This window comes from Lontra canadensis, unplaced genomic scaffold (genome assembly GCF_010015895.1).
Source record: "Lontra canadensis isolate GAN:19392208 unplaced genomic scaffold, GSC_riverotter_1.0 scaffold182, whole genome shotgun sequence".
Lineage (NCBI taxonomy): Eukaryota > Metazoa > Chordata > Mammalia > Carnivora > Mustelidae > Lontra > Lontra canadensis.
This window is the reverse complement of record NW_022631176.1, coordinates 1,910,200-1,930,415: the sequence shown is the minus strand read 5'-3', so window position 1 is coordinate 1,930,415 and position 20,216 is coordinate 1,910,200. Positions and strand designations below refer to the sequence as shown.

Here is a 20,216-nt window from a genome sequence, read left to right as displayed (position 1 = left end):
GCAGCCATCCCTGTGGCCTTTGTCCACAGTCCTGGGTGGCTCCTCGTCCTGAGACCCTCGCTCTCCTGAGTCCTGGGCATCCATCCAAATGCAGGCAGCCCTGGCAAGGGGCCGCATATGCACCCTAGCCAGGCCCGCGCCCACACACACAGGGTCCAGAGCCTCCAGGGAGCATTGGGCCGCTGACCATCCCCCACGTTCACCAGCACAGCCCTTCCCTGCGAACCCTCAGCTCAGAGTGGGGCTGCGCAGACCTGTGGAGGCTGTGCCAGGATGCGCTGCAGGGCCCTCGTGGTTACAGGCCTGGACTTGTGGGGGCCCTGGCCTGGGCCATAGCCGCCTCATCGCCCCTGACACCGTCTGCCTGGGGTTCCTGAGGGTGGTGGGTGGGACAGGACAGTGCGCGCCGCTGACCACCGACCTGCGCAAGTGGCCAGCATTGAGTCGCTTCTGTGTGGCTCATGCCTAGTCCACAGTGTGAGCAACTGCCTGATGGCCTCCTTCCCAGGGGTGTCCCAGACCCTGTTTCCCCCTAGGGCTAAGCCCCTCAGTCCCTCTGTACAGGCTTCTCCCTAGGTGGGGTCTCAACCAGGGGTCCAGGGACCTGAGGGCCTCGTGGTCCCCCGTGGGCGCAGGGGGTCCAGGCAGCCTGAGGAGCCAGAAGCTACACTGTTTCCTTGTGAGAGTATCAGGTTGGGGTCTCAGCTTCTCAGAGAGCTCCTGGTTTCCCAGGACAGGAGCTCAGACAGCAGGGACAGCGCGTGGGAAGACCCAGAGCCAGGCACCCTGCCCTGGGACTGCCCAGCATCCAGCCCTCTCTGAACCAAGGCCCATGGGCTGCAGAGCCAGGCCAATCAAAGCTCCAAGTGGCGGGACTCATGTGATTGGCTGAGAGTGTGCACATGACTCCTGTCCATCCAATCACAGCCCTGGGAGCTGTGTGGGCGGTCCCAGACCAAGCCCTTTTTCTGAGGGATCTGAGTTCAGTGTGGCGGGAGGGGGGGGCAGTGGCGGGAGGGGGGCGCAGCGGCGGCGGGGGGGGGGGGGGGGGGGGGGCAGGGAAAGAAATACAGGCGCTGTCATATAAACTAGCACAGGGTCCGTCGTTATGTAAACCAGTACAGGGAATGTCGCTATATAAACTAGCACAGGTCCCGTCGTTATATAAACTAGTATATATATTAACTAGTATAGGGTCCATCATTAAGTAGCTCAAGGTCTGTCATTACATAAACTAGTACAGGGGCTGTCATTACATAAACTAGTACGGGGGCTGTTGTTATATAAATGATACCCAGCTGCCATATATAAGCTAATATGAGACTGTCCTCATATAAACTAACACAGGAGCTGTCATTATACAAACCAGTACAGGAACTGTCGTTATATATATTAACACAAGAGCTGTCCTCATATACACTAATACAGGGGCTGTGGTTCTATAAATTAATACCGGAACTGTGGTTATATCAACTAATACAGGGGTTGCCTTTAATAAAACATAGGGACTGTCATTATATGAACTAATACAGGAGCTGTCGTATAAATTAATACAGGGGCTGCCTTTAATATAAACTAATACCGGGACTGTCGTTATATAAACTAATACAGGGACTCTCATTATATAAACCAATAAAGGAATTGTCATTATATAAACTAATACAGAGACTGTTGTTACATAAATTAATACAGGAGCTGTCGTTATATAAACTAGTATGGGGACTGTGGTTACCTAAACTCGTACAGGGGCTGTGGTTACATAAACTAGTACAGGGACTGTCGTTACCTAAACTAGTACAGGGGCTGTCGTTACCTAAACTAGTACAGGGACTGTCACTAAACCAGTAGCGCAGCCGTCTTCAGGGAGGAGCTGGCCTTATATTAACCAATACGAAGAAGACGAAGCCTCAAGATGGACAGAGAAAAGAGGGCCGTGACTGTGCTTTTTGAAGTCCGGATCCAGCTTCTCCTGATTTTGTTCATTCTGCTCAGTTAGATGAGTCGGTCAGTCTCCTACTGAGCCTAGTTGGCATTGGGTTTTCTGTCTCCTGCACCTGGAGGGGCCTGGAATGAGACATTCCAAAGTTATCCAGGCACCACCTCTGTGCCTCCCTGTGTTTTACCCACAGCCCCCTGGCCGGGCGAGCTCACGGTCCAGAGGAAAGCACGGTGCGGGGAGCAGACCTAGGATCTGCGGCTTCGGGAGCACGGCCGGGGTGACCACATGTCCTCACAGGGAGAGCCCAGCACTCAGCAGCCCTCGGAACCGGTCCTGAGCCGAGCTCAGCTTTGAGATCGGTGAGGAGCTCAAGCCATCTTGCTGACTGCATGAAAGAGAGACCATGCCAGGCAGGCTCCCGCTGAAATGCGCTGGGGTAAATCCCGTGTCTTGCTCTGCAGCAGAAGCGTCCTTCCTATGCAAAGAGCACAGGTGGGAGGGAATGGGGCCGACGACACTGCTGGCCCTGCGCAGGGGGCGCTGGTAGACTGGGTCACAGGCTGCCTGGGCAGGGAGGACTGTCCCCAGCAAACACCCTCGCTCTGCTGCAGGGACTGTCTGGGAAGACTGGCTGAGACTCTGTAGACCTTGAGCACACGCGCTCCAGACTCCAGACTCCATCAGAGCCATCAGTACTCGCTTCAGAACAGACCTGCACGCTTCCCCGAGCATCACGGCCCCTGCCACGAATCCAGCGTTTCTCCCAGCTTTTACCCTGAAACCAAACTCCTCTGCCTCCCCCTCTCCAGCTCCCAGCCGAGCTTCTCCAGCAGGACACAGGCACCAGGCCCCACGGCGTTGGGAGGAGCGCGGCCAGGCTGAGCCTCTGCTCCAAAGGGTAGGTCTGTCCGCTACGCAAACAGGTGACGGGTGTCCAGGGCCTGAGGGTGGCTCGTGTCCAGACGTCTAGCCTGGGTAGTGAGGAGTGGCATCACGGAACGAGGGACACTGTGTCATGACACTCCCAAGAAGCCGCCCTTCTGGAGTCCTAGCGTCGGAGGCAATTCTGGAGGAGGCGCACGTGGTGTCCAGTGGACACGGAAGCAGTCCCACGTTCCTTTTCTTCTTTCATGTAACATAGTCACTGACGAACCACTAAGAGTTCAGTGCCCCACTGGGCCATAGTCTCTGCAAAAGAGAGGCTCTGTGACCACTCGCCCAACCCCTTCCTCGCTCTGTGACAGCAGAACAGGGGAAAGGTGCTTTTCTCACCCAAGGACGGGGTGGACGGTGACCAACCGGGCAGGGGTTACCCATCAGGGTCTTGTCCCCTGTAGCATCTACATGAGACTTTATTGTCCACCCAACCTGTCATTCCATAGATGTTCTTGAGCACCTACTGTATACCAGGCCCTGGGTTAGTACAGTCCTGGGTCACACTGTGGCCCAGTAGAGACTCGTGGAAGTACACCGAGTTGTCAGAACTCCCATTTTCAGACGACAGAAACACAATTCCAAACGCCAGGGGCCAAGACGCGTTTGTCCATCAAGGACCAGGAGGAAGGGCTCTGAGCGGGTTGTTCTCTGGGCCCCTGCTGCTCTGCTCCTCCTCCGCCCGGCTCTGCTGTGTGCAGGGCGGCTGGGCCCAGCTCTGCCTGAAAGCGGCTCCTCCGCTCCTGGTTGGCTTCAGCCAGTTGGGGGAGCTGGCAGGAGCCTGGAGGGCGGGAGGAGAGCGAGGCTGGGGCATTCCTGCTTCTGTCCTGCTGGCCTGTGGCTCTGACAGAGGCTGCATTCCTCTAAGGTCCCAGGTCCTGCCCACGGCCGCGCTCCCCAGGCTACAGCTGTCCCTGGCCTCCAGAAATCCTGCGTCCTCCCTTGTCACCCAGACAAGCCCAGGATAAAGACTCCTCACTCCTGCGAGAACCAGGGGTGCTTCGTGTTCCTGTGGGTCCCCTGCACTTGCCTGCACGTCTGAGGACAGCTCTAGACTCTTCAGTCATGCATGCCGGGTGGGTCATCTGGTCTCACCCGGGTCCCACCTAGGTGGGGTGGGCTAGCTCATGACAGGCGGCAGACGGGCACGAGCACCATGGGGAAGCAGACACCAGACAATGGAACACCATCGTGTCCCCTTCACTTCCTGCTCCGACTTTATCCTCTGTCGTGCTGGACCAGCTCCCCTGGGGGGCAGCAGCTGGAGCCTGGGCACACCTAGCTCAGGTGGGACAGCTTCCAGTCTGTGCCTGCTGAAGGTGGCCTTCTGCGCCTTCCAGAACCGGAATCATCTCCTTTGTCTCCTATTGCCGACCTAACCAATCACCACCACGTCCGTGGCTGAGACATGAATTTGTCCCGCAGCTGTGCAGGGGAGCTGTGGGACATGGGGCTCGCTGGGCAAAAACCACTGTCACCAGGCTGCCTTTCTTTCCGAGGCTCTGGGGCAGGATCGCTTCCTTGTTCGTTCGGGCTGTTGGCAGAATTCCTGCGGTTGTAGTATTGCTTCCCTGTTTCCCTCTGGCTGTCAGCCGAGGGCCCTTCCATTCGGAGGGGCCGTGTGAGTGTCTTGGCTCAGGGCCCCCTGCTCTGACTTCAGAGCTCCTCTTAGCTGCCCTCCTCCTCCCGCCTGGTCTCTGGCCAGCATGGCAAGGTCCTCCCAGTTTCAGGACCCACGGACTAGACTGGCCCCACACAGGTAATCCGGAACAGCCCCTGCCCCTTTTCAAGATCTGTCCCTTTGCCCCATCAGCAGAGCGCCTCTACCCTGGGAGCTGACACAGCTGCGTGCTCTGCACCAGCGCGTCGACGTCCTCAGCGGGTCATTCTGATGCCACAGCACCACGGATGCGGATCAAGGCTCTGCACCCTGGGTCCCTGGGATGTTGTGCAGTGATTTGCAGACGTGCTTGTCCACCCCTATCCTCTGACCTAGGGGTGCAGCCTTTGCAAGGTCGAGAGCAGCCTCCTGTTTCCAAAGGTGCATCCAGGGACTGGATGCAAGTTGACTCTTCGGGACACGCGCAGGCAGGTGGTTACTGGACAAGGCGGGTCAGGGGAGACGGGGTGAGGGGCTGCATGCCCCATGAAGGGGTGTCCCCAGCCCAGCACCAGCCACGGCTATTGTGTGGGATGGCCCAGAACTGCCCGAGTCCTTACCGCACAAGAATGTCCAGAACTCTGAACTGCCCCGGAGCTTCTCCATTCCTGGGCACTGGCCCCTGTCTACACTGCTGGAGCATTGGCCGGGCCAAGTCCTGCCCAGCCACTGGCCCCGCTTCAGTTGCTGCCCAGGAGATGCTGTGTCTGACGAGCAGCCAAGTGCCTCGCAGGTTGCCAGGGACCTCCCCAAGATCAGATCTGAAGTCGCCCACTTCTGTCACCTCCCCAGTGGCTGTGCCCTGTCCCCACATAGCTGCACCCACCAGCCCGCCCTCCTCCCTCCTCCCGCTGCCCGTGGTGTTCCTCAGCCCCCATGTCCACCCTGGGGCCCTGCGGGGCCCAGCAGTGGAGGGTCCCCTCTCCACAGAGGGGACAGTGCCCAGAGCGCAGACCGATCCCTGGGCTAGAAGCGTGCACCCGTGACCCCACAGCTACACGGGGGTGTCAGCAGGTGGAGACCAGCCACAGACAGCCCCTTCCAGGAGGAACCTCCATGAAGTCACGTGAGGCTGACGGGAGGCGTCTCACGAGATTACATCTGGGAGCACACGGACCTTTTACCAGAGTAGAGCAGAGATTGTCGCAAGCGGCTCAAACTCCCCGCTGCTGACCGAGGGTAAAAGGGCAGTTCTCTGACCTCAGAGGCCGACCTCACAAGACCCTGGGGGCCTCTGGAGGCCGGGGCTGCAGCCATTCTGGAGACATCCACAGCCCTTTGCGCTGGGCCCCAAGGAAGCGTGCAGACAGTGACAGTAGGCCGCACAGGCGTGGCCCCGATTCTGGGAGGTTTCCCTTGTAGAATCCACGTCTCTGTGGCAGAGCTGCCGGTGTGCTCAGCCCACAGCTGTCGCCTTTGTCCCTGGCGCCCTGCGGCTCACTGACACATCCTATGGCTCTCAGCGCTACCCCCCGTGACCAGCTCTGCCAGCCCTGCCACCTGCATCCCCTCCTGCGACGCTTCTCTCCCTCCACCGACCCAGGTCCCCCCCACCCCTGCTCCTCCCTCCCGACCACTTTTCCTGGGCTGCTCACAGGCATCTCCAGCCCACGCCCCACGTCCTGTCCCCCAGGTGCAGGACCACGCCACGGGGCGCAGCTGGCGGGAGCAGCCGGCAGGGGGAGCTGATACGTCTCTGTCCCTTGAGGCAGAAGAGGGATGGAGTGGCCTCCAGGACCCATCACTGCCGAGCCCGCCCTCCCCAGGAGCCCACCCACCTGGAAATGCTCTCTGCCGACTGCTTTTCTCTGGGGGCTGCTCTGGCGGGCGGGAGATGGACAGGGGAGTGCACCGGGCTGGGACCCCGGCTACTCCCGGTGTGCTCGAGGACCTGCAGCCCGACCTGCCCTGGAGCCTGTCACAGAAGCAGGGTCCTGGGCCCCGGCAAAGGCCTGGGAGTCAGCACCTGCCACGATGCCAGTCCCAGGCCACGCTGGCCCCTGAAGGGCTCGGGGCTGAGCCACCACAGCAGGGTGGCTGCCGTCCTCACTCAGCACAGCGTGCAGGGGCTGGACATGCCTGGGCTGCCCGGGCCAGGGTGAGAGGCGGCTGTGAGCCACTGGAAACCACAATCCATGGGAGCCTAGACCAGATCACAGGCATCAGGGAAGAAGCCTACTCTACCTCGTTTCTTGGGATTTCTCCATATAGGGTTCCTCCTATGTCCAGCAGGACTGCGTGAGCTCCAGTGCCCACATCTCCATTCCAGCTGCCAGGGACAGGCAGGCCGCCGTGCATAGCTGCCCCATGTGCCCGATCTTCTCCGGCCACCACAAGCTTGGGGGGCAGTTTCACACAAACCAGGGTGGCTGCAGCCCGCGTCCTGGGATGAGCACTGGGAAGGCACAGGAATTCTCCAGGCAGAGCCAGGCAGGAGCCTTCCAGGGGCCCCGTGCTCCCCAACCCCACACGGACAGAGCCCGCCCTGCGTCCATCTAGAAGACCCCCCAGGAGAGAAGACGGTCGACTCGCGGAGGAGCCATCTCTCGGAACCCGGGAGATCTGTGAAACCAGGAGAACACGGGGACCGAGATGTTTGCGATGTGACAAACACAGCTTGTTAGCCTGGTAGAAGCAGAAGGGACTCTTCCATGCCTAATTATGTGAGCAGGCTCCCCAGCATGAAGGGTCAGGCCACTCTCTCATTTATCTGGACGGACTCCATTAGGCCCATTAGTCTACTTGATTCACTCTCCTGTAAGGATGCCGGCGGGGAGACAGGAGGGCGACAGGCGGCATCCCCCCAGGACTGGCCCTCACAGACCCACCCCTCAGCCCCAAACAAGAGGCAGCAGGCACATGGGCCCCTCCCATCATCCAGGGATGCCAGAGGCCCCCTGGCGTGAACAACAGAGAACTCTCTCTGGTCCAAGGGAAGGAGGAAACTTCTTGGAGGAGGCTCCGTCCATCAGGGACCCTGGCAATGTCTATCCTCCCGCCGCCATGGCAGGGGGTTAGCTGTGGCCTGGCCGACTCCCCTGGGTCACACCAGGCTCCATGGTTCCTGGGCAGAGGCCAGTGACCCCTCAGATGACACTGGCCGAGGTGCCTCCCATGCCTTTGCGTAAACCAACCCCTGGAAGAATGATGGGACCTTCAAGCCCGTCGTAGAGGGACCGTCCCTTCCCCGAGTCACACGGGGCAGGGTTCTCTCAGGAAAGGAGCCACGCGGCAGGTGTTGGTGGACACCCCAGGTGGTGCGCAGCTGCGTGAGAGCAAAGCTAGGGTGCCTGTCCCTGTTCCTCCTCCTATAGAACAAAACCTCCGACCAAATTGTCAGGGACCCTGGACTCATCCACACGCCGACCTGGAGACACGGACTGCTTGTTTCAGATTCCATTCTGCCTGGGTGACAACCCGGGGAGATTCGGGGACTGTGCACCCCCCATGCCCACCAGCTTTCCAGAGTTACGTCCAAGTTCAAGGGAGTTTATGTGGCACCAAAGCTCCAGGGAGGGAGGACCAGATCCCCGTCTGCTGCCACCGGGAGCCTGCTCGCCGGCTCCCCACCCTTGGTCCCATGAGGCTCCAGAGACACGATGATAGGATCATTCTCCCGCAGCTGAGGTGCCTGGGGGGACTACGGGGGCCGTGGTTACGCCCACCTCATCATCCCTGGAGCCCCTTCTGCCAGGCAAGCACCGTGTCAGAGCTCTATCCATTCCAGGGAGGGCACTCCTTCCAGGGCCGCTGGTCTTCCTGGGTCCCCCCAGGGGGGAAATGCCTGCTCACTGGAGAAACACCTCTGAGGGTCACCACCCTAGACACAGACCCAGGAAGGGGGAAGAGCTCTCGTAAGATCACAGGATTTCCCTGCCCCACATGTCAGCCCGCGGCGAGAGGTCTGGGGGTCCCCGGGGCTCACGGCTGACAGAGCTGCAAGCTGCAGCCTCGCTGCAAGTCCACAGTCAGGAGCAAAGGCAAGATCAAGGACCACAGGGGAACGGGAAGCCTTGGGCACCAGCAGCCCAGCCCCCGGCCAGATTAGCACAGGCCCTCCCCCGACCCCCGCTTCCCTAGGTCCCTAATACCCAGTTCAAACACACCAACCGCCTTTAGCAACAACAACGTCAGAAAGTCAAGGAGGAAAAAAGCGTCGGAACCAGACTCACACGCTGCGCAGATGTTGAATCCTCGGGCAGGGAATTTAAAGGAACCGTGATGAACACGGTACGAGCCGGAACAGAAGCCGCAGACAACACGCGAGAACAGACGGGCCGTGAAAGCAGAGTGAACCTGAGGGAAAAAGCAACAGAACGCCGGAAGCCAAAACCCTTTGAGAGAAACGCAGAACGCCTCTGACGGGCTCATCAGCAGGCCTGCTACGGCTGAGGAGCGATTCCCGTGCTTCAGAAATTACTTAAAAAATTAGTTAGAATATGGGTTAAAATCTGAAAGCCAATCAGTCTGAATTCTACCGAACATTTAAAGACGCAATTCTAACAATTCTAAAGCCGTAAACAAATGGAGACTCCGCATTCGCGTGTTGAAACATTCAGGACTGCGAGGAAATCGGTTGCTCAGGACTGCTCTGGAGATCTCCTCACCAGCAAGCGACTGTGTAGATGCTGAGAGACTGAGTCTAAAACACGGCAAGGCCACGTATCTGGGAGAGCCAGCGCGACCCTGAGGGAGAAAAGGCACGTGTGGGGACTCACGCATTCCGATTTCAAGACCGCAAAGCTATGGCAGTCGGGACGGTGCCGTGTAGGAAGGAAAAGAGACAAACAGACCAACGGATGCAGAGGAGGGCCCGGGGTGAGAGCCTCACAAACACAGTGGCCAGCGGACCGTGGACCAAGGAACGGAGACAACTCGGGGAAAGGCCAGCCCTGGCGGGCAGTGGTGTTGCTGGCTGCCGCGAGGCCTCCGCGTTATCCTTCAGCACCGCACAGAGCTCCGTTTCTAAAGGACGGTATTTTAAGCTCGAAGGTACACGTTCATCCCCGATGGCCGCTCTCGTGGAGGTCGGGAGCCCGGGGAGGAAGCTGCGGCTCACGGCACAGCAGACACTGCGCTCTGCAGCCGGGAGAGGAGAGGGCAAGAGCCTCACGGCACCCTCGCCCCCTTCCCTGCACGGCCTGCCGGTGATTCCCCCCAGTGGGGGAGAGAGAGCCACGCCCCAGCTGCGTGGACACCGCAACACCCACTCCTCAGCCCCACCGAGCGCCAAGGTGGCCGTGGGACTGGGGGACAGGCAGCGGCTGGGAGGACGCAGCCCGGGCTGTCGGAGCACGTCCAAAGGACACAGACGCTGCTAAGCCTGCCTCAGACTCCATCAGGAAGCCGGGCCACGGTCCCCAGACAGGTCCACAGCAGCCCCCACACTGTGCCGCCTGTGGCCAGTGCCCTGTGGGGGCCGCAGAGAAACCCCCGCATCTGGGCCAGCCCCGCTGCCCTGGGGAGAGCAGAGGGGCCGCTGGCCACTGGACCGGCACTTTGCAGGGTCAAGAAAGGGCGTATGAAAGAATGCGCACCAATCCTTCTCAAACTCCCAGCAAACTGAAAAGGAGAGAACACTCCTGAGCTTCTTTAACGATTGTAAGATAATTCAAGGGTTTGCTGAAATTTTTGTCACCAGGTACTTCATGCATTTTCGCTACAGGGAAAATTATGAACGGCATGTGGCGATTCAGAAAATGGTTGTGCAGAGCAGAAGTCTGAGAGCCGGTGGCTGTGGGGGGCACATGATGGGGACGAGGAGGACGAGTCCGTCTGTTCTGCGGGTCCAGGAGCAGCGTGGGAGAGCTGCGCGCCGGGCTGGGTGCTGACGGAGGCTCCCGCACGCCGCGCCCCGACACAGGGGGACACACGGCTGCGCAGACCCTCTCCCCGTCCTCCCTCCCTGGGCTCGGGGGCTGGTGCTTGTGCCCTACCGCCCTGCCCGGGGGAGGGAGGCTCCTGAGAGCCAGGTGTCACCCGCCACAGTGTCCCCAGAGCTGGGACGTGCTGGGTACACAGGAGGCGCTGACTACATGTCTGCCAGGTGACTCCCAGGGCGGGATGTCACCCACGTGTGTTTCTCCACAGATTTCTGTCTTGAGACTTCATCCCGCTCACCTCGCACAAGCCAAAAACTTGAGGACCACACATCACCGTCAGGACATGGAGAGTTTATTTCATAAAAAATCACGACATATTTTCACTACTTGGTGGCATTCATCATTTTTCCTGTGCTGTGAACTACCGTAAACACATGATTCTTCCCAATTTCTTGTCTTTGGCCAAATTGTGTGCAGATAATGAAACGCCGCAGAAGCCCAGATCTATAGCCTATAAATACAGTGCACGCGCTCCTTCATTAGAAGTGAAAGGTTTCTTCATTACTCCCCTTGATAGATTAGCTGTGTAGAGCGGACATGCTGAGCTTAAAACAAAGAATTCCACCTGAAGGAAAGACAGCTCGACGTGCTTCCCCGGAGACGAAGGGGACAGCGACCCCAGTGCACACTCGGGACTGCAGCGCTCTCACTCTTTGGGGCTCGCGCGTGACGAGGCGGCAACGCGCAGGTACAAGCCATCCGGTTTCGGGAACCACGAGGAGAAGCCTGGGCGGGGGCTGGGCAGCATTCCAGCCCCCTCGCCCGTCCCTGGGGCCCACACAGAGGTCACCACCACCGTCACCCCGTGCTGGGTCGGCTGCTGCCCCCAGGACCTCGTGAGGAAGCAAGAACACAGCTGCCCCGAGATCGACACGTGGCTCTCGGTCGGACCCCTCCCCGCATGGGACATGCCTGTGGGGGACGGCGGCAACCGTCGGGATCAGGTAGCACCCGAGCGAGAGGGAGAAGGCCCCTGGAGACCCGGCGGGCGTGCGGGGTGGACAGGGCTTGGTGCCACCACGGTCACAGTTTACAGAAGACTTTCCAGTATCAGCTACAGGCCTGATCATCTCGCCCCCACGGCTCATGCACACCGTCCCCGCGGACGCCCCGGTCTGAGCTTTCCCAGCCTGCTTCCCGATATTCAGTGGCACTGGGGGCACATCTAAGGTCACAGGCCCTGGTGTCACAGGGACCCTGCCCACACACCCAGCAGTAATGGTCACTCCACTTCCTGGGGACCCAGCCCCGGTCCACAAGCCGAAAGCGACCAGAAGACACAGCCACCGTCAGGCCACCCTCCCCTGGTCCACGGCGTGAGCGGCCTCTGTGGCCACACGGGATGCGTGCTCACTACCCACCGGTGGCATCTGCCTGGGGGAAACACAGAACGGGTCTATATGTGACCAGCAGGAAGCTCTGGGGGAATCGAGGCCATGGGAAGCCCAGCTGCGGGGCTGCAGGGATGAGGGAGGGCTCAGGTGCTCCCAGCAGGGCCCCGGGCGGGGCAGACCGCCAGTGTGGAGAGAACCCCGATGGGGAGGCTGGGAGCTGTCCGCGCAGCGGCCCCACCAGGCTCCTCCCACAGATGGGCCCTGAGCAGCCAGCAACCCCCCGGCCCCAACCCTCCGTGCAGCCGGAAGGCGAGGGTGGCCCGCGGGGCTCCAGCCTGCACCAGGCCCTCTTCTCAGAGCTTGCTGTGGCTGATTCAGCAGGTCGAGGACATTCTTCACACTCCTTAGACGCCCCCACGTGCCTCTGCCTGACCCTGCAGGGGTACCTTGGGGCCTTCACCTCCCCCGCAGGACCCTGCCTCTCTGGCCCCAAAGTCCCCATCACGGCGCCCAGGCTAACTTGCCCTCGTCGTGCTGCAGCCCCAGGGTCCTATGTGCCCACGGCAAGTGCCCCAGGGGACAGTCACTTGGCCACGGGAGGACCAGAGCTGGGAGGGCCACCCCCTACTGTGCATCAGGCTTCGGGCCCAGCAGTGGGCTCTGTCACACGGGGAGGGCCAGAGGTGAGGACGCCTGTCAAGGGGGCCAGGACCCCCACACCCAGACAGCAACAAGGAGAGGGTCCCACGGTGAAGGCAGAGTGTTTCTTGTGTTTAATTTGCGGGGTGTGTCTGAGCAGCAAGACGGCCGGTCAGCGGCCTCCCTGCTCATACGGTGGACAGGTCCACGCGGTGGGCAGAATGGCTGCTCTTGTCCCAGGGGCTGAGCTTGGTGGACACTGTGCCTGGCCGGGTCCCGTTCATCTGTGAATCACAAACGAGTGAACTCTGAAGACGTGCTCCCAGGACAGGAAACCAGATCCCGGGCAGTGCAGAAGTGCTGGCCCAGAAAGCTGTATGAGGCCCCCTCCAACCCATCAGGGCCCCGCTGCCCCCCCCGGGGAAGAGAGCGCTGAACTCCGGGGGCACACTGCCTCCCACCTTCTCCGCTGACTTGACTTCCTTGTCACTTCCCGGAGCTGGTGTCGCACACGCTCACTCCCACTCCTCTCTGTCCGTGCACTCCGCATGCACTCACTGAGCATACCTCACCTTTGCCGCAGGCTCTGGGCTCACAGGAGTGACCAGTGCCAACCATATCCTTGTCCCCATGCTCTACCCACCAGCGGGAGACACGAGACAGTCACACGTGTGTCAGTAAACAGAACGAGCAGTTGGTGGTTATGACACAACACGGCCCAGGAAGTCCCTCCCGAGGACAGGACCCTGTGCCAGGCCCTGGGCTCAGCCAGAACACACGTCATCCACCCCAGGCACCTGGGGCCCTGCCCGCATCTGCACTTCCCACAGGAGGAAGGTGAACCGAGCCTGGTGTGGAGATGACAGGCTTGTCGGGATCCCTGAGCACCAAGACCCGGTCCTCGGGTATCTGCAGAGGGAAGAGACCCATGCAGGAGATAAGCTCCCTGAAGACCGGGCTGTGCCTGGGGACTTTCATACCTCCCGGGACACTGGCAGCACACCCCGTGCCTGCCTCCTCATCAGCTCATCCTCCTTCCTCCTAAGTCAGTGCAGAAGTACTGGCCCTGGGAGATGGGCTGCTGTGGACATACCGTCACCCCGGAGCACATGCAGCCCCCAGGCCGGATGAAGAATGTAAAAGGCCGAGCAGGAGGCGCCAGCGGCCATGCCTCAGCACCAAGCCCCAAGCTGGGCAGCCACCTGCACAACGTGCCCCTGGCCAGGTCAGGCTCAGGGAAGGAAGGAGATATGCTCTGGAGGCTCTGGGTTTAGGAGGCCCAGGAGGGCAGAGGCCTGGTGCCCAGAGCCAAGGCCAGCGGCCACTGGGACTTTCCAGGTAACAAGGAAGAAGTCCAGAGCCCACGGGTCCATGAGAGCACGTGCACAGGCACTCAGGACAGGACCGAAGCGAGAAGGGGGTGCAGACCCGACACTGCACGGCACTCACGATGTCGGAGCTGAAGGGCTTCGTGTTAGCACTGCGGATGGAGCTGCTCGTGAGGCTCCAGACCTTGGTTTTATGTTTGAAGGCAGCCCTCACCTTTGAAGGCAGAACAGAAGATGGTTAGAAGCCATTTCAGCGGTGGAAACGGCAACAATAAAGGTTGTTCTCCAAAGCCTCTAGGTTTTGTGCTGAAATAAAGTCCCAGAATGGGCAGGATCTGGAAGCATCTGTCCAGACTCACTGCCCCAGTCAGCAGGTGTGCTCTGTCCCCACTGCCTACCAGGGCCCACAGAGCGAGGACGCTGGGGCTGGTCTGCTCCCTGCTGGCCTCATCCCAGTTCTGGCTAGGACACATGCTCAACAAGGAATGGTGGAGGGGGCAGAGTGTGGCCAGGAGCAGGGACAGAGGACAAGGAAGGGAACAAATGCAGACATGGGGTGGGCCAGGCGTGGCTCAAGGCCATGTCCGCTTCCCATCGTGTGAACCGCAGTTTGGGGCTCTGCTGAGCTGCTCCCCTCCACCCCTGGTCACCATTGTCCTCAGCGACTCACTCTGCCCACCTCCAGCCATCCTCCTGCCCCCAGTATCCCTTCCCTCCCCGCCTGACCTGTATCTCCTACGAGCAGACCTCCCACAGAAATAGCGCAGATGGGATAGCAGCCCTCTGCCTGTTCCCACTCACTAATCCACAGGTGCCTCCCCATGACCGAGCCCGAAATTGTCTCAGATGTCAAGCCCACAATGTAAGCCTAAGTATGGGTCTTGAGAAATAGGATCTAGAGCAGCCTTCACCCTCCCCATGGCCAAGTGCATGGCAAGTCAATGTCCAGACTGCACCTGAGAACGAGCCCACTCCCAACTGCCCCAATGCCTGCGGAGGGCAGGGGACACAGTGCCCCTAAGTCCTGCGGTCAGGAGACCTCCTTCTTTCACCCCAGACAGGCTCCTTTTGCGTTTGGGGAGCCATTGGAAAGACAGCTACATCTCACTCTCCCTAATGTGCCAGCCAGGTCTTGATTCTGCAGATTGGCTGCCCCCCACTATCTCCATCACCCCATCCTCCACAGAGCCAGGAGGGCCTGTGTGAGGCCAGGAAGGAGATGCCTGGAGTTGCTCAGCAACCAGGAGGCAAGAGAAGGGCTGATGGAAAACAGCCTATAGCACACAACTTGTGACCACTACCAAAGCCTGCCCAGACACTGGCCTGATGGGGCAAGACTTTTTGCACTCTGTGCCCTTCCAGAAGTGAAAAACTACCTCTGTTTCCAGGAAGTAGAACAGCCATACCTCTGAATTCAGGAGACAGTGGAAAAGGAAGATGAAAAGCCCCTGGGGAGGAAAGGGAGAACACAGGATTAGGCCCTCACATTTTGTCACAGCACTCTCCAAAGCTTCCTCCCAAGGCCATGTGGGTTCTGGGACGGGCACTGGTGTGGCTCACTGCTGGGGAGCCTGCAAGTGAGCTGTTGACAATCCTACGGTCTGGAGCCCCTGAGAACGGGAGGCATCCAGATCCCAGCGTGAAATCCAGCCTAGAGGCAGGCACCACTGCGCCCACTGTGCTGTTTGGGCAAAGGTACAAAGGCAGGACAGACCCAGGGATGAGTAAAATGCTGGGAATGGACAAAGGTGAGGACATCTGAGAATCAACTGAACGGACCTTCGTGTCCTCCCAGACAGCATGATGGTAACAACGAAGCAGGCACGAGAATGAGGATGTCCCCAAACTCTGAAGACAGCTACCGTGTGTCCGGCACTGGCCAACACCTCCCCTGAGCTCGCTCCCTTAGTGTGGAAGCTGAGCCGGGAGTGGGTCCTGTTACTGTTCCCACTTCGTGGAGGAGGGACTGGAATGCAGAGAGGATGAGTGATGGGCCCCGGGACCCGGCTGCGTGACAGCTGCAGCCAGGACATTCACCTTCTCCGGTGAACGACTGGAAGGGAACAACGTGTGCAGCTTATTACAAATCAGAAGCAGCAACACGCTCTTGTAAGATGCAGTCCCTGGTCAGGAAGGCCCCGAGCGCAGCAAAGACGGCGTGGGTGGGCCGCGCTCACGCTCGCCGGCACACAGCTCAGGCTCAGGCTCAGCTGTGGGGCTGTGGGGGTGGGGCGCTCACTTCCACCTTCCCTTTGGGGGTTTGTGGGTCTGGGGGTGCGGGCTCTGAGCACCCCAAGTCTCTGATTTCTAGGCTGCTGCCCCTTCTCTGTGCCTCCACACAGGGGACACATGTGTACCCAGACCTGGGGCACACGCCGTCACCATCTCTGCGACCTTTCCAGAGTGTCATCTGTGCAACCGTCTTCCCTTTGAGGCCCCGCTGTGCTTCCCACCGACAGTGGCCAGCAGGACGAGGCAGCCCTGCTGCAAACAGGCCCCGCATGTAGAGACCCAGGGGCGGGCTCCATCGATACCCCTGTCTTTGGCCCTGGGCGTGCCCATGCTGGGTCTCTCAGGATGTGTGGTGGGAGCAGGGAGGAGGGCCTCCGTCCCACGCTTGCGACAACCCGCTGCACACGCGTCTGCTCAGAAGCGGACTGCCGGCAGGGCAGTCCCACAGGCGCTCACCTGCAGGGAGTTGAGGACAGCAAATATATACTGGAAGGCCAAGGCCTGGCCGTTGACAGCAAGCACGCCGAAGACCCACGAGGTTCCCAGGATGGGCAGCAGCACGGCCACGGCTTTTACTGTCAACCTGAAAGGGAAGTGGAGACGGCCACTCTGGGGTGCAGGCCGGGGGGCACTGGCCTCTCAGTGGGAGGCCACTGAGAGGGAGCGGACAGGGCACTGCCGGGGGCCAGACCTGAGCCCCACCCTGCAGGGAACCTCGGGTGAGGAGCGGAGCGCTGGGGACCTGACACTGGGTCCCTGCCCGGTCAGCTCGGGGCCAAGCCAGCAGCTCTGCCTCTGCCCTCCTGCAGCTGGCACCGGGCACCCAGCAGCCATCATGCCCCTGGGGCACCCTCAGCTGATCACCGTGACCCGGCCGGCAGCAGGGCTGGGTCGGAAAGCTGATCCCCGGTACCCACAAGGCACAGCAGAGCCAAGGCTCCGGGGGAGGATCCAGCAGGGAAGGACAACGCACTCTCGGATTCGGCCTCACGGGCTCCTTCCCAGAACATGGGCTCCGCGGACATGGTCCCTGCGGCGTCTGCAAGCCCGGAGCAGAGCTAGCTCCTAGTCTGCTCCCAGGGAACCACTGAACCACTGAGGCAAGGCCCACGTGTTGTCTGATCCCAGCTGTTCTTCCCGTTGCTCACAGTCTACCCTGACTTCCGGAGCAGCTCGGCTCTGCACGCTGGGAGGTCTGCACCTGGGCTTCCGAGGAAAGCTGTGCTTATCACTGGGCGCACTGACCGCACATCAGCCTTGCTCACTAGACCACGAGCGCCCAGCAGCTGGGCTGGGGCTTCATTGCTGCGATCCCGACGCGCAGCCCCGCGCCCGACCCCGTGGGCTCTCAGGAAGTGACCGCCGAGTGCAGGCGCGAACGCGCGAGTGAATGAGTGACGGGAAGACTGACGAGCGTGCACACGGGCACACACACATCCAGCATCCCCGGGAGGAGGGGCGACACGGCCCCCCCGAGCTTCCTGGTGGGACACCCCAGATCCCAGTCCTGACAGCTCCTGGCCACAAACCCTGAAAACCAGCGGATGGCCCCACAGGTCAGCTGCCCAGGGAGCGGCAGCCCCACATCTCCCTGAAGTCAGTACAGTCAAAACACTGGAATCCAGGAAACAAACCATCACGGACGACGTAGCTTCATCTTCACATACTGGAGAATCCGTATATGAAAAGAGCAGGCTTGAGAAATGGGTCTCAAACTGTGCTGTTTTTTTCTTAAAAACGAAGTCTCAGAACAGAAGGTCTTGGGGAAGACATGTCCAGCTGGCGCTCTCTGAGGCCTCTTGTTAACGGGACCAGAGCTGCCGGGGTCCTCCCGTCACACACAGAAGGAACAGGTCCCTGCCCCGGGGGGAGGCCCCGGCAGGTGGACGCACCGCCCAGACACGTCCCCTCCCGCTGCTCCCCAGGCCACCCTGCGTGGGTCTCAGTCCCCATGAGCGTCCCCCTCCTCCTCCCACGGCTCGTGGGTGGGTCCTCATGGTCCTCAGCCTCACCCCTGCCCCCAGGAGCTTGGATCTCACTTGTGAAAGTGGAACGTTCCCTGCTCCTCTCTGGGGAGTCTGGAGTCCCCCAGGAAACAAAGACTAAGGAGGAGGGGAAGCCCCTTCGGGCTCCTGAGGAAGCTCGTCGTCCTGTTAGTCACCGTGCGGAGCTGCTCTGCACAGAGGACACGGCCAGATTGAAACCAAGGCCCGGGAAGGAGGAAGCAGCCACAGAAGCCGTCCGAGGATGCCGTAGTTGCCGCCACCCTGCCTGGTCTGGAGCCCGGGGGACAGGGCCACACAGGAGACCTCAGAAGACAGTGAGGGGGGCCCCATGGAGCCGTGTGGAGAAGCCCCAGCACAGGTCACGCAGCCGGGTCATACTGCAGAGCCACCTCTCTGTCCAGAGGCACAGCCTGATCTCTCCTGGGAGGAGTGGGACCCTGGGCTGTCAGGTGCAGGACACAGGAGTCCTTAGTGGTTGGGCCAACAGCCGACGCTCTGCAGAGACACAGAAATTTGCTCCCCGACCTGGGAGGCCCTGCCTGCCCCACGGCGCTGCCCTTGGAGGTGTCTGGGAGCTGAGAAAACCCATGAGGGCCAGAGCTGCTTGTCAGTCCAATTCACGGTGTTGGGAACTCATTACAAAATAATTGTCTAATCGATTTGCTGCTGACATATTTACTGCTTTTGCTCTCAGATCGGAAAAGATATAGTGTAGCTAAAGTAACTTGCAGAATGTTAGCTACCTCGTGTCCCTGTCCTAAATGTTCGTGACAGCCCCAAGTTCCCTGAGAGGAGCACCTCCCCCACTTCCTGGGCCTGTGGTTTGGGGTGCTGAGTGCCCCCCAGAGCCAGGATGGCCCCTGGGACTCAGGCCCGGGGGAACTGGTCACTTGCGTTCTGCTCTGACTGGTTCTGGGATGAGCGTGTGACGCGATGGGAGCCCCGGCCTCCAGCCTCAGGACCTCCGTCTGATCTGGGATGCAGGGGCTTCCCGTGTCACCAGGAGGCAGGTCCATCTGAGCAGGAAGCCGACCGGGGACACGGGGATGAAGGATGCGGGAGAAGCCGGGTCCCCTGGATCAAGCAGGTCGAGACTCCCTGCTGGGCTCTGTGGATCAGCCCCCTCGCCTTCAGCCAGTTTGTGCTGGGTCTTCGGTCCGGTGCAGTCAGGGGAGCCCTCCCTGCTATGGGGTCAGGACGCCTCGAGGGCGGGAGGCGTGGGAGGATCCCTCCCCAGAGGGACCTGCGCCTCCTCCGGGGGACCAGCCCTGGAGCTCCTCGGGAAGTTCTACCCAGAGGAGGTTCACCTGCATTGACAGCCCTCCGCGGCTAGGAAAGCAAGGCATGGAGGGTGCTATGGCGGGGGCTGGGGCAGGACCGAATCTAGAATCTTCCTCCTCACCCCAGGCATGAAACCCCCTGCTTTACAAATGCGGCAGCAAGGCTGGAAAAGGGCTGGTCCTGGTCAGGCGACTAACAGCCAAGCAAGGTCTCGAGCTCAAAGCTCCCCAGTGCCCCCGGCCCCGAACAGCTCTGTGCAGGCAGGACCGCCACTGATGGCCCAGAGTCCAACTTACTTGAAGGCGCTGGGGTCCCCATGTATCTTGTAGTTGTCAGCGCTGATCTGCGTGATGACCCTGGTCACAGCGATGAGGATGCCGACATTGACCTGCACGTGGAGAGCAACGGGACACAAGGTGAGGCCTGTGGCCGCAGAGCACCGATCCCCCCAGATGGCTGCCCAAGCCGCCCCTGGCTTCGGAGCCAGGAGGTAGTGTCTCTGCAGAAACCTGGCCCACAGGGTCTCCGAGCATTTTCACTGTCCTTGCCACATGCAGCAGTGCCCTCTGGGAGCACATCTGTGCCCATGAGGGAGTTCTGAACCTAGGGGCACAGCAAGGCCAGGCCTGGGGCTGAGACCTCACTTCGGCGTTGCTCACTCGGTAAGCCCACGCACGACGGCCTTGTGCCCTTGTTGCCCACCAGAGGAGAAATAATCCTGACACCCACAGCGCGAACAGATCACTGCAAGGGTGAGAAATTGTACCCACGAAGCCGCCTGCGCACAGCCAGCCTCTCACTTCCCGGCCCCGGCAGGCCTGCGGCTGTGTTGTCCACAGAGGTCATGGCGCAGGAGACTGCACCTGCCCAGGGCTGCTCCCCTGGGGTCAGTGGAGCTGGAGGTGGGGCTGGGGGGCTTCTCTGAAGAGCTTTTGGCACAAACTGGCCCTCTGAGGGCAGCTCTCCGGGGCCCTGACCGAGC

At 60.5% G+C, this 20,216-nt stretch overlaps 1 protein-coding gene across 2 annotated transcripts in view; it reads right to left on the bottom strand.

The window, feature by feature from the left end:
- Positions 1–12,011: 12,011 nt before the first annotated feature.
- ADGRD1 (adhesion G protein-coupled receptor D1) overlaps positions 12,012–20,216 on the bottom strand; it is a 122,311-nt gene continuing 114,106 nt past the window's right edge. For both annotated transcript variants that reach the window (XM_032846893.1, XM_032846892.1), the window contains 5 exons: positions 19,531–19,622; positions 16,404–16,530; positions 15,122–15,163; positions 13,837–13,929; positions 12,012–12,671 (listed from right to left, as the gene is read on the bottom strand). In XM_032846893.1, the coding sequence (XP_032702784.1) occupies positions 12,576–12,671; positions 13,837–13,929; positions 15,122–15,163; positions 16,404–16,530; positions 19,531–19,622 (450 nt within the window). In that variant the 3' untranslated portion in view covers positions 12,012–12,575. The remainder of the gene's footprint in view (positions 12,672–13,836; positions 13,930–15,121; positions 15,164–16,403; positions 16,531–19,530; positions 19,623–20,216) is intronic.